This window comes from Rattus norvegicus, chromosome 6 (genome assembly GCF_036323735.1).
Source record: "Rattus norvegicus strain BN/NHsdMcwi chromosome 6, GRCr8, whole genome shotgun sequence".
In the NCBI taxonomy this organism is placed as follows: Eukaryota; Metazoa; Chordata; class Mammalia; order Rodentia; family Muridae; genus Rattus; species Rattus norvegicus.
Window position 1 is genome coordinate 21,819,403 of NC_086024.1, and position 17,494 is coordinate 21,836,896.

At 40.3% G+C, this 17,494-nt stretch overlaps 1 protein-coding gene across 6 annotated transcripts in view; it reads left to right on the forward strand.

The window, feature by feature from the left end:
- Positions 1 to 17,494, forward strand: part of Prkd3 (protein kinase D3) — a 75,936-nt gene that overhangs the window by 34,738 nt on the left and 23,704 nt on the right. For all 6 annotated transcript variants that reach the window (XM_039112129.2, XM_039112128.2, XM_006239629.5 and 3 more), the window contains 7 exons: positions 3,987 to 4,125; positions 5,731 to 5,862; positions 7,454 to 7,611; positions 12,617 to 12,809; positions 13,334 to 13,411; positions 15,593 to 15,776; positions 16,701 to 16,824. In XM_039112129.2, coding sequence (XP_038968057.1) covers positions 4,011 to 4,125; positions 5,731 to 5,862; positions 7,454 to 7,611; positions 12,617 to 12,809; positions 13,334 to 13,411; positions 15,593 to 15,776; positions 16,701 to 16,824 — 984 coding nt within the window. In that variant the 5' untranslated portion in view covers positions 3,987 to 4,010. The remainder of the gene's footprint in view (positions 1 to 3,986; positions 4,126 to 5,730; positions 5,863 to 7,453; positions 7,612 to 12,616; positions 12,810 to 13,333; positions 13,412 to 15,592; positions 15,777 to 16,700; positions 16,825 to 17,494) is intronic.

A 17,494-nucleotide genomic window follows, 5' to 3' on the forward strand; every position in this document is an offset into this window, starting at 1 on the left:
GTCCCCACCTCTCTACACTCCCAACATTGGGTTCAGTTTTTCTTTTAGTTACTTGAATCCATTTGTGCTCCTCGTTCTCTCCTACATGTGGAGCCTTAGGCCCTTGAGCATGGGCAGCCCTACTAGGAGCCATGCCGTTAAACACTAACTCTCTGTCACCTGTCTATAGCTTCTTGGTTCCATCTGTGCTGCTCTGTGCTGGAATGTTGGCCGGCTTGATCTCGTGCAGGTCTTGTGCAGGCAGCCATAGCTGCTGAGAGCTCATAGGCACAGAGGTCCTGTCAGATCCAGAAGGTTGTTTCATTCCAGTCTACCGCCTCTGCTCTTGCAGTCTATATAGGCCCTTCTCTGTGATGTTCCCTGAGCCTTGCGGGTATTGAGAGGAAGTGAGTTTCTTTAAAATTTTAATGTTTCTCATGCATGAGCAGAGTTGAGTCATGTTCTTACTTGTGAAGACCTGACATCTGAACTTTGAAACCCATGAGTAGCAAATATGTGTATATTCATTTCCTTAGCAGATTGTTTCTGTTTATTTTGTATCTTGTTTAGATGTTTTAAAGCTATGTGCTTGTGGTCCATTTCCTGTTTCTTCGTAGATGTTTATCTTTACTATATCCGTGCCTCTAGACCTCAGTGCTTTTTAAAGACCGGCCAGAGTGAGCCCCTCAACCTCAGTGACAATATTTAATCTCTTCTTATTTTTCAGTCTATTTTCTGTTATTTTGGTTCTGACATTTGCTTTCACACAATTTGTAACTACTTAACAAACACACATATATGATACTTTAATAAATAGGATTTTTTCACAAGCCAGTCATTATACCTTTTTCTCTAGTCCAGTGGTTCTCAACCTTCCCAATGCTGCGAACCTCTAATCCAGTTCCTCATGTTATGGTGACCTCAACCATAAAATATTTTTGTCTCTACTCCATAACTGTAGTTTTGCTACTGTTATGAATCATAATGTAAATATCCATGTCATCCATTGTAGATAGAAATACCTGTGTTTTCTGATGGTCTTAGGCAACCGCTGTCAAAGGGTTAAGGCCCACAGGTTGAGAACCACTGCACTAGTCATTCAGTGATTTGTCAGGTTTATAGGTATCTTGTGAAGATGTCTACTGGAAATGACTTGACTGACATCACCAACATCTTTCAGCCTCTTGACATATGTTTATTTTAAATAATTATTTGTAATATTTTCTGCACTCTTTCTTTTACCAGCGCCAGGGCATTTGTGTATTCATTCATCTGTGTGGTGCTGAGGCTTGGCCTGGGCAGTGCACATGCTAGAAACACACCAGGGCCACACCCTATCCCCAGCTCCCGCTCCTGTTACCCATTAGGTAGCATGTCTACTGCACTGTTGTTTATGTCTTTTCCAGGCTGTAAATGCATTTAAATGTTGCTTTCTTTTTTGATTGGTGTTTTTAGTTAATTCTTTGAGTTATTACAAGAAGAGACTTGTCTTGTCTGATTATGTCAGGGTTAGTGACCAGATGACTGGCCGACTATTCTTTCTGGAGAGAAACAACACCTCTTTCCCATTTCTTACTGTGTAATTCAGATCTGGTAGATTTGGTCAGATCCTGACCAAAGCTTCAGTCTCTCTTCAGGGATTGCTCAGCTCTTTCCTGCCCCAGTCTCCTGAGTTCTGTTTCTAGACAATAGCTTGGATCCTTACCATCTTGCCTTTGGCCGTTGTCTCTTCCCTCTTAGAATATAAAATATTTTTGAACTGTTGGTATTCATTAATTACAGTGCTAGGAATTAGACGCAGTCATCAGCAAATTCAATTTTGAGACCATCATGTAAAGCCAGCAGGACCATTGTCCCGTTTTATGACCAGGACTGATGAAGTTTTTCCGTTATTATTTGCCCTTATTCTAGAAGTTTTGTGTTTCACTTGCCATTTACTATCCTGTTGTTTAATATCTGCAAGTGTTTCCATTTTTCCCCTGTTAGATTGTAAGCTTTTGGGAGGTGTTTGGAAGATACAGACTGTTTTCTCCTTACAACTGCTATCCATACCTTGTATTTAGTAAATATGACAGGAATGCTATTTTTAAAATCAGTTTTATTCTTTCAAATACTGGTTTGAGATTTTATTTTCTTATGAGGGTGGAATATGAAATTCTTTTTTAACATTGAGGGAATGGTGCAGCTAAGTTCTAAAGCTGCTTTGGTCTCCTATTTAATCATTTAGCTTAGTAAATTTTTAATTAGAATTTAGACAAAATAATTTTTTATTTCTCTCTTTTCAATTAAAGATAATTACCACGTTAGCTATACATTAAAGCATAGTTTAAACTTAATAAATACTATTGATAACTCAATAATTGAAGGTAGAGTTGGAATTATAAAATACCCAACTAAATAACTAAAGCATCTGCCGTAAGATCTGAGGCTGCCAAGAGAGGGCTGTAAATTTGTCGTGCTTTTCCCCAGTGAGCTGAGTAAATAAGAAAACACGGTTAACTACATGCTACACTGTGAAACCCAAGAAATGTCTTTTTGTGATTCCTCACCAAGTAGTGCCACCGTATGAAGTACGAGAGCCATCTTTTCTTCAACATCCCTGCAATATAGTTTGGTGTGACTGATTTATGCCAGATCATTGAGCTCGAGCCAGTAACACACCATACTGTTTATTAAAGGACAACTGTGGTGTTATCTTCTGAGAATCAAGGAATTTTCTATAACAGTGTGTTCCAAGGCACTAGTAAAATAGATGACATCTTTTATACTTTTAATTGATTAAAAATGGAATAATTTTGTAAGGCAGATATTAAAAATTCCTAATATTTCATCAGATATGATACATGCCTTTAATCCCAGAAATCGAGAGGGTGCCTGGCCTTGGTAGCAAGTTCTAAGCCATCCAGGACTGCATACGGAGACCCTTTCTTAAGCACACAAAAACGTTTAACTATTAGCTACTTCCTTCAAAATACTGGCACACATCTTCATATTTTGTTCCACATATGAATGCCCTAAGTATTGTAAATGAGAATAGTCTGTTTAGGGCATATGTGGGGAAATCCTCAAGCCTCTGTGTAGCGCGCTGATGATGCAGTTTGTAACTGCAGTGAACGGACTAAAGTGCTAGATGCGTGCTTGAACTGAAAAGTCAGTACCCTGTCGCTGCTGTTAGAGTTACTTGGTCTTCAGCCCTGAGACGGTGTGGGTGTCTAGTTCAGTGATCTTGAGTATAGTTGCTGCAGTTACCATGGCAGCGAGGTACTTTGCAGTGTGGCTAGTGTGACTATGGAGATAAATTTTTTATTTCATTTTAATTATTTCAGATTCAAATGACTACGGTGAACAGCGCTATGCTATAGCAAATATTTAAGATATCAGTTTTATAGAGAAAAATATGTTCAGTGTTATAGGCTCAGCCCACAATTAGTTGACTCCATTGCATTGTACAGCACACCATAGCAGAAGCAAAACTGTCTACCTCAGTGAGAGCAGGAAAGAGTCCAGAAGACACCAGAGGGTACAGTCCCCTTTAGGACTGTCCCTGTCCCCAGGCCCCACATACTCATGACACATAAGGGCTGCAGAACCTCCTAGGAGTGCAGTATGAAAAGCAAGCCTTTAACGCATGGACATTTTACACATCCTATCCAAAGAAGAGCAGTAGCTGACCGAGTGTTGAGCAGTACAGCTCTAATGAATGGAAACAGCTGCCTGCCTCTCAGGATACAAACTGACCCGTGGAAGATTACGTTGTCTTACAACAAGTAGAAATCTGAAATTTGTAAGACACATGTGTTTTAAGGTAATGATTATTTATTTGCAAATTTACTTTTCTGTTTTTGAGCTTTAAAATTAACCAGGATGTTTGAGTACAAGGTTCACCTTTTAAATATTAAAAGAGTTGTTAGTAACTAGCACTGTGCTAAGACACTTTAAAATTCTTGTATAGAATATTTATAACAGCAGAAGCTATGGAATATTGATGCAGGGCTGTCTTTCTTCAGTTTCCAGAGTGTGGATTCTTTGGCATGTATGATAAAATTCTTCTCTTTCGCCACAACATGAACTCAGAAAACATTTTGCAGCTGATTACCTCAGCAGATGAAATACATGAAGGGGATCTTGTAGAAGTTGTCCTGTCAGGTAAGCAAATGGCTCCTTCTCCCTTAGTCTTTTCTCCCAGAGTGTTTTCTACACTAGTTCTATGTTCTACTGCACTTGGCTCCGTCACCATGTGATTGCTTGCTTCTGTAATGTGTGGTCATGGTTTCTGCATGCTTTTCACTTTTGGGAAGGTTATAGCACTATGAGAAAGGAAAACTGAATTTCTTACGAGTTTTGAAGCTAAGGAATTGCCAGTTAAACTGAAAAGAAGTGCTTTCCTCCGAGTCAGAAACATAAAGGGGGACTACAGTTGTTTCTTTTCCCATTTCTGTTAAGAGCGTGGAGAAGAGAACAGAGGTTCCGAAAAGAGAATCTGGATAAAGAGAGGAATATTAAAGACTTGGAAGAGAAAGTGGCAGTGCTGGTTACTTGTGTGGTTTACAAAAACATCTCTTCCCTTCTTGTCCCCAATGGACATTTCCCATTTTCATTACCGCCTTGCCCCTTTTTGCCCTTCCTGTTCCCTAACTCCCACCATTTTCACTTCCCCAACATCAAGTAAGCAGGACAGTCACTGAGCAATGTGAGGGGCAGAGGAATGCCACAAGGAAGGCATCGTTCAGTTGGCAAGAGAAGAAGGTTGATAAGAGAAAGGAAGCAAGTGGTCAGCCAGACACCCAGAGCCTGCTCGCTCTACCCTCCCTCTACCCTCTTTTAGCCTATTCTTGAGATCCTCTCCGGCCACTGTGTCTCCCTACTGGTCCTTACAGCTCTCATCTGTGTTTCTGATTCTTCATCTCCCTGGCCCCCTGCATTGATCATTCTACACCACAGCCCACCTTTCTTCCCTTCACTCACAGGAGATCTATGTGCTGCTCTCCTCTAAGGTCATGGTCACGTTCATTCTTTCTTGGCTGTGGACCTTTCATCAAACCGCAGGCACCTCACTAGTGACTTTCAGGTGACGTGAGAGAGCGGCGTTTGATCTACTGCTCCGTGGCTCATGGAGAAAAGAGGAGTCCTGGACATCTTTGAACTCAATGTCTTATTTTCACAGAAACACTGTGACAATGAGGTTACGTTCCATAGCACTTTTATTTTTACATTTTACTTCAGTGTTTCCTTTTTCAGTGCACCCTAAGCTAAGCAGTTTGTAATGGGCTGAAGAAGACGTAATAGGTATTTACCATCTTGTTCTGAGACAGTGCTTCTGGAGTACCTAGCCTACAGGTTTCCAACTTGGCCTCTTTGGAACTTCACTCATTCAAAGCTGCTGGACTCCCAGAAGAACTGTTTTTAAAAATCATAGTATTGGACCAGAAGGAAGGCTTAGCAGAATGTGATCCTTGGCACACACATGATAGGAGGGAAGAACTCACGTCTGCAGGTTCTCCTCTGACCTCCACATAGGCCATGGCACTTGCTCCTCCCCTAACATGTGACATGCAATAAATAAGTTTTATTTCATTAAACATTTTAAATCACAAGTTTATTAAATGCTAAAAATAATTTATTTTGTAGTCAAATGAAACGTTCAGAGACATTCCTTGTGTTTCCATATAAATGGATATGGTGACCCTTCCTAACTAATTTGCAATTATAAAATATAGTTTAATACTTTTGGTATTGTTCTTTCTTTTTAAGCTTTGGCCACAGTAGAAGACTTCCAGATCCGCCCTCATGCTCTCTATGTCCATTCTTACAAAGCACCTACTTTCTGTGATTACTGTGGTGAAATGCTCTGGGGATTGGTACGTCAAGGATTAAAATGTGAAGGTGAGCGCTTTTAAATGTCTGCATTAATTTGAAAGAGGATTTTACATTTGCATTTGTGAATTCCTAATGAAAGACAAAAGTCATAGTTGGTGCCTGGGTAGTAAGACTTTAGAATCGCAGAGATGAGGACTCTCTGGTCTTTCCTTTGCCTCCACCTACTGGTTCTTCTGCATAGGCAACTTGGCAACCTCTCTGGAGACTGCCTTCTCTGTGAAAGATACTCTTCCAGTATCATAAATGGTTAAATAGGTAACGTGAATAAAATAGTTGACAGAACAGTGGCTTAGTAACTATTAGCCACCTACAATATAGAGTTTTATTATATTTTTAGTTTTTTCTGTACAGTGGTAAATTTGGTAAGTTAGATTTGCTAGGGCATAGCAGTTCATCAGACAGAAGTCTCTTCAAGAAGCAGTGGCGGGTCAGTGAACTTTTTTTGTAAAATACCAGCAGGCAAATACTTTACAAAGGCTTTGCAGGTGTGTGGTTTCTATAGTGTCTAACTCTGCTGCTGTAGTATAGAACTAACTGTAGGAACCAGAGAGGTAGCTCATCAGCCGAGAACACTGGCTGCTCTTTCAGAGGACCCGGGTTCAATATCCAACACCCACACGGTGCCTCACAACCATATGTGACTCTAGTTCCTAAGGATCTCATGCCCAGAGCACCAAGCATGTATGTGAGATACACACACACACACATATACACATACATACATACATACACACGCATACATACATATATATACACACATACACATACATACATGAAGACAAAACATTCAGACAAAGAAAAAAATATGTCAATAAACAATAGACTGTGTTGCAATAAAACATGTTTATAAAGTAAGGGAGATGTCTTAGTAAAGGGCTTGCCACACAAGCATGAGGACCTGAGTGCAGTCCCCAGAACCCTTGTAAAAGCTGGGCGTGGTGACATGTTCTTGGCAAATTAGGAGACAAGGGGGGCTTTCTTACAGTTCCAGGCCCCAGTGAGAGATGCTGCCCCAACATAGGTCTCCTCAGTAATGGGAGCTGAAGTTCATCTCTCACCTCCATACTCATACACAGATCCCTGCACACACATGGTACACATACAGCCTTTATGTTGTACAATTGTGTGTTATACTTACATGACACCGATACTCTATATTAGCATTTGTTATTATTTTATGTTCAGAAACATTGAGATTTGAGTTTCATATAGTTTGTCACTGGGCAGTGCTTAAAGCCAGGAGTGGCTCTTAAACCCTTGCCACGTTCATAAACATGCTTAGCCGGGCTCCACCTCCACTGTTCCGAGTCTGTAGCTTCAGGGGTGAGCCTAGTAATTTATGTTTCTAATAAACTTCCAGGGGGTTGTGCTAGCTATCACAAGTCAAGACTCACTACTCCAGGCAATATAACTTTTCTAAATAAACTTTTCTATACAGTTCTTATTCTTGAATTTGTTATGTTCCACGTCATCTGTTATCTTAGTTCTTAATTAAGGTTGGTATTGTTACTGGCAGAAATAAAGACTGTTTTTTATGTGTCACATTTCAAATAGTTACATTTAAAATTTTTATATTTTACTCTTAAAATATATTTAGGCTGTGGATTAAATTATCATAAACGATGTGCCTTCAAGATTCCAAATAACTGCAGTGGAGTAAGAAAGAGACGTCTGTCAAATGTGTCTCTGCCAGGACCTGGCCTCTCAGTTCCGAGACCCCTGCAGCCTGAATGTGTGCCCCTGCTCAGTGAAGAGGTATGTATTCTCAAGTCATGGGAGGCATTTTACTAATTATTCCCAGTGATTTTACAAGGCCTATGACATCCCAGAACAGGTGATACCAGAGGACAGTAACGTTCCTACACTTAAGGAACTTTAAATGTGGTAATAAAGACAAGGCTCTCCAATAGCAGTGGATTGTGCCGTGCACTCCTGGGGACTGCGTTATTGTATAGATCACTGTGTGAGCCTGCTTTCATTATCCTGCACCCAGCATCTGTACTTCAGTTAATCTTACGTGTAACGATAATGCCAGCTTTCCTAATACACAACTCCAGTCATGTTTCCATGTTTCTCTCCTCTAGATAACTATATTAGGGATCTCCAGATGAACAAAACCTATACGTGTGTGTGTGTGTGTGTGTGTGTGTGTGTGTGTGTGTGTGTGTGTGTGTTTAAATGACAGAATATATTACATTGGCTTATGTGATCAGATTCTCAGTAGTCCCAAAAAGATCATCTATAGACTGGAAAGCAGGAAAAACTAATGGCTACTTAGAAACTAGAAGCCTCAGAATCTGAGGGACAGCTGTCTGGAAGTGTACTGGAGAGTTGCTGGTACTAGTCTGTCTAAAAAGGGCTGATGCATGTGGAGTCTGACAGGCACAGTGATGGCAGGAGGAAGCAGCTCTCCACTGAAGATTGGCATGGCATGCAGAATGTGCACCCTTCTGTTCTTATTGCATCGGCACCCACAGCGCCACCCACGGTCACAACATGTCTTTCCCTCTCAGATATTTCTCATCACTGAAAGTTTGTTGCACACGGGCCGCAGTTTGCTCTGGGCAGTGCTTGAAGCCAGCAGTGGCTCTTAAACTCTTGCCAAGCTCTTAGAACATGCTTAGCCGGGTCCCGCCTCCCCTGTTCCGAGTCTGAGGTGGCACTTACCTAGACCTACAGAGTAGTCTGTCTTTATAGTGCCATCACACTTTTGAAACCTTGTTTGTGAGTCTAACATTCTGCCAAGTGTTTGTGTACTAAATTATAGAAAACGAGAAATAAATTTCTAAAAATAAATAAACACATAAGTAAAGCCAATATGTAAAGCTCTACTGCGTAAGGAATTAAGCTTGAAAAAGGCATACTGGAAGCAGATCCTTAGATGTAACTGTATCATAATCATAAAAGACAATGTAACGAGGTTCATGAAAACAGAAATTCTCTCTGTAAAGTTCAGTCTGTGACTCACTTAGCACAGCACTTGGTACCCAGGTGATATGAATGAATGAGCACGCCTGTTCCCAAAGTGTGAGGTAGACTCCGGAGACACAATGGGTAAGTGCCTTCCAGAGTCACAGGGCAGATTAATAAGTGTATTCTTCTTTCCAAGGATAAATACAGTAGTTTATTGAAGATTTATGTGCTTAGTAGTACTTGGAATGGTTTATATCTGTAAATTGTAATCTTGCCAGGAGTTGGTTTTAAAGCCTCTGTCTTTTATATATAACTGCTATCAGGACTTCTGTACACTAGCACAGTGCAAAGCTTTGGGCTATTGTCTATTTAATAAAAGTAAAACTTATGTAATCCTACTCTAAAACTTCTCCTGTTCATATACTACTTAGCCACTGAAAGAAACTTTTGAAGTAGATAAAGAAAGGTAATCCCAATACTCAAGCAAGGATCGTGAGTTCTAGGCCAGTGAGACCCTGGTTAACAACAGCAAACACCCAAGGGAGAGAGTAGAAGGAATGTGTGTATGGAGGCCGAGAAGGAGAAGCTGTGCACAGACATAGGGGAGGCCTTGGGAGGAGATTGGTGTGTCTCATACACTGAACCACAGAGGGAACCTATCAGGGAATGATAAGTTACTGCTTTAAGAACCCACGAATGATGCTCTGGTGGCAGCTACCCTCAGTTGGTCGTTCCTGGCCTAGGGGAAGGCAGAGGGCAGAGGAAAGGGAAGCACTGCCACCCTTTAGTAATCGCAGGGCATTGGTTCTAGAGCCTGCAGCAGATACTGAAATCCATTACTGTTCAACCCCTTTTTAGAAGTTGGCAGGATATCTGCATATAATGTACTTACACACATCTCTTGAACACTTTAAGTCATCACTAGGTTGTTTAGATACTCAATATACTGAAAAATAGAATTATTGTTCTGAGTGTGACGGTGAGCATCCTGCTGATCTCTAGTGTTGATCTCAGTCATCTGGCTCATGAGCAGGTGTGTTCCCACTTCCTTCCCACATATGTATCCTGCCTGCAGTGTCCCCGGTAGAAGACGACCAGCCTCTGTGGATGGGGCGTATGCCAGAGCAGTTAGAAGGTGCAAGCAACCCTGACGCTGAACCAAGGGCAGTGAAGAGCTCTTCAGCCTCCTCATGCCTACCTTGTTGCTCAGAGGTCTGCATTACAATCGTCAGAGGCACACTTCATCCCAGTTTTCTTAGAGGAAACGAGGAATACGTTTCTAAAAATGAGTGGGTGGGTGGGTGGGTGGATGGATGGATGGATGGATGGATGGATGGATGGATGGTTGGATGCCAAGATATAAAGCCTCACTAAATAAGGGAAATGAGCTTGGAAACAGGTATGTTGGGAGTAGAACCTATTAACATAACTCTGAGGTTGCCTTCGTCTGTGTGCACAAAGCTATTTCTATCATGATCATAAAAGACACTGTAAGGAGGTGAAAGAACAGAATTTTTATTGAATTTGGTTAGAATGAAAGCTATAAGGTTTAAGGATCCACAAGTACTGACTGTTTGAAGGTGAAATGGTTGAGTATTCATCTCAGTATATTTCTGAGAGACAGAATGACACTAGAAAGAAAGCTCAGGTCTGAGCTGGTGCACAAAAGTAGAGGAACTTGTCTCACAGATTCTCCAGTGCTGATTACAATGTGCAGAGTTGATGGTTTTTTTATGCTTTTCTTTCCGAGAGAGAGAGAGACAGAGAGAGACAGAGAGAGAGACAGAGAGAGAGAGACAGAGAGAGAGAGACAGAGAGAGAGAGACAGAGAGAGAGAGACAGAGAGAGTCTGTGTCTGTCTGATAATTGGCAATGATGTTGCACAGTTTTGTTAGGAATTAATTAGCTTACAACTAAGCCAATTGGAAGTAAGTTACTTTTAGAAAATTTCTGGCTACACATTAAAACAGAAAAACAATTAAGCTAATACTAATTTGCAATTAGAAGACTTTAAAAGAAGGCTAGGATTTTCACTCAATTCTTGTTGTGTTGATGTCAGTGGTCCCATTCAGTTGCTCATTGAGTGTGCCATACCTCTCCTGCCACCATCACTGCCAGAGGCAGTCACTGAGACTCGGGTCATACTGATTGATGTCAGTCAAGGCACATGGAGGTAGGGAAAATGTTAAGAATTTCAGGGATTCAGTGCAGAAAACCTACTCATTGTATTCTCAGTCCACTTTGATATTTAGATGGGAATAGAATTTAAATAACCCTGTGACTGCTACTGCTACAGAGGGACAATTGTACCTGGCACACATGCTCTGTACCATGTCCCTAATGCCCTGAAGATACCAGCAGGACATGAACAAAGGTACTAACCGGCCATGCAAATAAAAGTCTTACTTACAGGGGTGTCCTCTGTATTGGATGACTAATACACATCAGTTTTACTGTGCCTTGTATGATTTGAACTTGAGGCGGACCAAAAATAGAAGATGCAGGAGGAGAGGAAGTGCAGAGGAGACTGGCACACTGAGAACAAGCTCAGAGGGCTGCCCCTGACAGTGAAGACGAGGGCTGGAGTGTACTCCCTTCAGTCATCTGCAGAGGTGTCCAAAACATGATTATGTTTAGATCGTCTTCCAGATATATAACATAGCATTTAGCATATAATAGTCACTGCATACGTGTCTTCAATAAACGGAATGAGCTGCCCTGAACTGGCCTGTAATTTAGGTTGATCATTCCCTTTGTTTAGAGAGAGCTGTAGTTACAAAAATCTACTTATCTCTCAAGCTTCACAGACATTTTTAATTGTTCTTTAATTTTTTAGCTTTGCTTAGAGGAAAAAAAATCCTCCAAAAACATTGGAAAATATTTGCAATATCAAGGGTCGGCTTCAGATCTATTACTATCACTAATGCTACTTTGGTTTTTTTCTTCAACCATTTAGTTCAAATTTCTAGAGACATATTCCAGTATTTTTGGGAAATTGTGAAGTAACTCTTTTTCCAGGCTATTTGCAGTAATGCAGTGTGAGCGCTGACAGGCATTCCCCAGTCTTTGCTTCTCCTGTGATTGATCAGCTTGATCAGCTTTCAATGGGGATTAGCATCTGCTGGGAAGTCATTGTCAGCTTTCAGTTTTATTGTAAAGTGCAAAATGTGCCTCTCATACAAGCCTGTGTGTGTGTGTGTGTGTGTGTGTGTGTGTGTGTGTGTGTGTGTGTGTAGGTTGGGAAATGGAAAAAAGCTATTAAATTGGTTGAGAAATCTGCCTTTGGTGGTGGTAAAATGAGCACCATTGTAAAGTAAACTACAGAAAGTGCCATTTGCAGTAATGCCCACCTAAGCAGAGAAGTCAGTAAGTCCCAGTGCAGAACAAACATTAGGCCAGCCCTGTGAGGTGGAAATTGTCAAGCCATTGGGGATTTCCCTGGGAATGGAAGGCAAGGCTGGACAGGTACTTCGTCATCAAATACTCATTATCTGACCCTGCGTCCACCAGCTGTGACTTAGACAAGGAGCTTCTCTTCTTAAAGGGTACATGTTGTGGCGCTCTAAAAATGTAGAGAAATAACCAAGTGCTTGAACAACCTTGTGAATTGCCCACTGTTACGTCAAATGAGTACTTCTATACAGTAGTCTGCAGCCTGCATTGCTACTATCTTTTTTAAATTATCATTAAATTTATTTATTCCCTTTGCAACCCAATGTCAGCCCTTCCTCTCCTACCAGGACCCATCACAAAAGTCCTCCCCAAGATCAATAAATTGTGTTTAAGTTTTGCTCCCAGTACTTTGTTTTTAAGATTGACCTATACTGACAGAAATTACTTGTTCTAGTCACATACTCACCAAGAGCCAAGTAAGAGAATCCCGTCCTGGAGTGGTCGTCCGATCTGGATGGAAAAGATGGTAATGTGCAGGGTCAAAGTTCCACACACGTTTGCTGTCCACTCTTATGGCCGACCCACAATATGTCAGTACTGCAAGCGGCTGCTCAAAGGCCTCTTTCGCCAAGGACTGCAGTGTAAAGGTAGGGTTGCTTGCGTTCCTGGTACACTTCATGTGCATTTTTATAGTAAATATAAGTCTAAAATATCTAAGTGTCAGTAACATTATTAAAAAATTTTTTCTTGTGGTTACTTTAAAAAGAAAGAGGGATACACACACACACACACACTAAACTTTATCTACAGTGTTCTATAAAACTATATGAGAAATCATAGTACTATTTCTCAGTTAAATTAATTAAGTATAAGATCACATGCTGGTAAGTAGAAAATCTATGCATGCCATTAGATTATACATGAAGTAAGAGGAGGAGACCTGGAGCTACCAGAGTCGTTGTATCGTACAAATGGCATTAACTTCATCACACAGACGAAGAAGCTTATCTCTGGTCCAGTTAAGGTGCAGAGTAGGTGCATCAGAAGTTAAAACCAGACTGTTGCTTAAGACTTGAGTTCTCAGAGCAAGTCACTGTTTCTGAGTGATGTAAAGGAAGTGTAATATCTGATTCTACCTGTTTAAATAATAAGCTGGATGTTTATATTTTAGATTGCAAATTCAACTGCCACAAACGCTGTGCATCCAAAGTACCACGAGACTGCCTCGGCGAAGTTACTTTCAATGGAGGTAAAATTATATTTTTTTTAACTTTAATAAAAGACCAGAAAAGGTCATGACTCTGTACTATCTGGGTAAGGTTGTTTACATATTTTATTTTACTGGCTTTCTTTAAGATTGTCTTCTGACTTAATAACTAGCAGAATACAGGGATCAGTGACACAACATTGAGTAGTGAATGCCTTCTGGCCTTCCTTTAGCCATCCTGCTACTGTGGCCCCCAGGATCCAGGGGTGCTGCATATCAACTTCCAGATCACTTTTTAAATCTGGCTGTCATCTTTATTCTTTATTTATTGACTTTTAAATGTAAGACCAACCCTCTGAGGTGATTCTGATACATGTCTAAGATACAAATACATTAACTAGTTTGCCTGAGAATTAAGGCCAAGAAGTGACAGAGCTAGAGTTTGAACCCATGTCTGGCTCATTTGTCTTCTTCTCTCAAGTAATCTATCCCTCTCTTCCTAAGTAGAGCAATGCTAGTGAAGTTACATTTACTTTTGGAAGGAAAGAATGAATAGCACATGCTGAAAGGTTCCAACACAATTTTTCCTTAACGATAAAAGTAAATGTAACTAATTTTTTAGGAATAGGATAATGATTGAAAATTGAACTCCTTGAGAATTTAATTAACATTTTCTGTATTTTTTTTTCATGGTTGTCAGTTGTCTTGGGTCTGTTTAGACTGATACTAAGTACCATAGGTGGGGCAGTTTATAAACAACAAAAATTTAGTACCCATGGTTCTGAAGGCTGAGAAGTCCAGGATGCCAACAGATTCTGAGTTTACTGAGACTTTTGCCTCCTAGTTCGTGGAAGACACCACTTAGATATGTGGTAACATGCTAAAGTGTGTGAAAAAGCTCTTAGGGCACTAATACAGATTGTAAGGCAGAGCTGTCAGAATGTGATCTCTTCCAAAGGTCCCACTTCTGAATACCATTACCTCAGAAGGTAGATTTAATAGACAAGTTTTGGGTAAAAGATAGTTAATATTATTGGTAGAGTACGATTAGTTTTTCCATATGCCTAAAGTCTTCTTTAGTTTTATAGCTTACTCATTTGTATTTTTGTGCTTTCCTACCTTTTAATAAATGGATATGAAATACTGTATATTCATTTTAATGTGCAATTTTCTGGTTACTCATGAGTGTGAATACCTTTCAAGTATTTGCTGGTTATTTAGGTACCCACTCCACCCCCGCCACATTGCCTCTTCAAATGCTTTATTTTTGTGATGATTTGACATACTAATCCTTTCTTCATTTATAGATCATAATAACTTGATGGTGTATTTTTAGCAGCTTTGCTGACATATAGTTTGCTTGCTTTATAATTTACTCACTTATATTCACAAAGCTATATGGCCATTACTCTATCCAATTTTCATTCTCCCGAAAATTAAATACTTCATATTCCCATTCTATTCTCACTGTAATAGCCTCTGGCAACCAGTAGACAACTTTCTACTTTTATGTCTTTGTATTTTAGGCATTGAACATAAATACAGTCATACAATCACTATGAGGCTTGTGGCTGATTTCTTGATTAGCATAGTATTCTCAGAGTTCACACATATGGTAGCTTTTGCCAGTTTAGTTCTTATGGACAAAGGATATGGCTCACAGAGAAATAAGTGCATTTGATTTGTGCAGTCACCATCTAGTAGGTTTTTGTGCTGTACCTGCCTTTGGGGTTGTTAGGAATAATGTTGCTATGCACACTTTAGTGTTGCTTCTCTGTGGACATATGTTTTCATTTCACTTGGGTAGATACCTGGTACAGAAGGAGGTCGGCCGACGTGGTAACTCTGTACTTAATGTTTTGGAGACCAACCAGACTTCCAAAGCCACTGCATGGGTTTAGCGCCCATCAGTATTTAAGTAAATGCCTTGTCTTTTATTAGTGAATTATAGAATTTCTTTAAATATTCTGACTACAACTCCCTTATCTAATGTTTTTACATACTTTCTCAGTGGTAGAGCACTTGCCTAGAATTTGCAAAGCCCCGGATTTGATCCCCAGCACATACAAAAAAGTAAGAAACAAATAAAGACTTCCTCGCCTTGAATCTCAAGGATATTCTTGTCAAGTTTTAAACCTTTTTTTCTAGTTAACTTTAAAACTGATCTTAGATGCATTTATATTCTATGACTATTGAGCTGCAATTCTTTTAAACCTTTCCTAGAGCCTTCCAGTGTGGGAACTGATACAGACATGCCGATGGATATTGACAGTAATGATGTGAACAGTGATGGCAGTAGGGGCTTGGATGACTCAGAGGAGCCCTCCCCTCCCGAAGACAAAATGTTCTTCCTCGACGCGGCCGATCTGGATGTGGAGCGAGATGAGGAGCCGGTTAAGACAATCAGGTAATGCATTACACTGCTGCCAAAGGCCAAGGCAGGTCGGGCTCTCCAGTCAGGAAAGGCAGCCTTTCTGTAAATGGAATTTGAAGTATAATTTAAAATCTAACCAAATCATGGCTAATTAATGCATGTGCCACATTATTTCTGAAGTAAACGTTATTATCTTTGCTCTCAACTCAAGATAGAAAGCAATACAATCTTTACTTTCTTAAAAAGAAAAGGACTTTGTTTCAATAGGGTCTGGATAAAATATCTCACTGTAGACCAACTACCTCAAGGTGCCCATATTAAACCATTAATTGAAGCAGCCCGGTTCTTCACACACACAGGTCACCGGTCCAGCAGTGAAGAATATATCCTAAGATGCCTGCATACACATATATTTGCACGTTTTCTCCAGCTATTTATAACCTGATTTTATTTATTACACTTTAATTTTCTTAATACCTATAAGTATTTCTCTTAACTGTATTATTCTCTGATATGATCGACTTATTTTGGAATTTGAGCCATGTAAAGTTGAGTAAACCTGTTTTGCCTTATGAATTTATTTTTCTGCCTAGGGCAAGAAAATCCCTCAACAGCAAACCCAAATGACCTCGCAGGCTCCAAATCATCTGGCTGGAAGATTCCTTCTGCTCCACCCATCATCCCCCACCCCACCCCCCATCCCTACCCCACCCTCTCATGCTTGGCCATGTCCTTCCAGAAAGATCCTGACAAGCATGACTATTTACAGTATTACAGTAGCTTGATAAGTTCACTATGTATTAGTATAACAGAAAATTTATTTTCTTTTTAAGTCATTGTCTTCTTACAATCCTTTGAAAAATATTAGCTCAGTTATGTTTTAGAAACTTGGTGAGGTGTGATTTTTTTTAAACTAGATATTGAAAATATTGATCATAAATTTTAAATATTTTCTAGTCCATCCACAAGCAATAATATCCCACTGATGAGGGTGGTCCAGTCCATCAAGCACACAAAGAGGAAGAGCAGCACAGTGGTGAAGGAAGGGTGGATGGTCCACTACACCAGCAGGGACAACCTGGTCAGTACCACGCGTGTGAACATGCTAGGAAGCTGGGCGAGGGCTTCTGCTGTGTGCACTTCCAAAGTTAAGATGAGAGGAAGTATATGCTGATGTTAAATACACTGCCGAGTGTGTAAAAGCTGTGCTGGAATGATAGTCAAAGGAACCCCAGCGTAGTGACGCACAGTGTAATTACGCTAAAGATGGACAGAGTTAGAATTGCAAGGGAATAGTCATCTTTAGTAAGGTAGGAAACAGTTGCTTTAATGTATATAAACAGAGATTGTAAAGTTACAGAGGACAGAGCAGAGGAAGACTCGGCAGAGTGGAGTAATTGAGCATCCTGGCCTCAGAGCTGGCCATAAGTCTGCTAGTGAAACTGTGAGCATGCCATAGCCCAGTTCTTTATACCTCAGTGTCTGTAAAGTCCGCTTAGTAGTAGTAACTTCCTCATACACCCAAGTCATCTACTGGATCTGAGAACTTAGGGCAATACTTGGCTTATAGTAGCAGTCAGTAAATCAGTAGCCATTTAAATTTGCTGAATATTTCCTAGTAATCCTTTCTAGAATAATAAGTTAGATTGCTGCAGTAGATCTCCTTGGGAAAGTCCCTTTATGCAGAGGACAGCTGCCGGAGAAACTCACATCTGATAGAGAACAGAGAGTAGCTCCCGTGGAGTACTCAG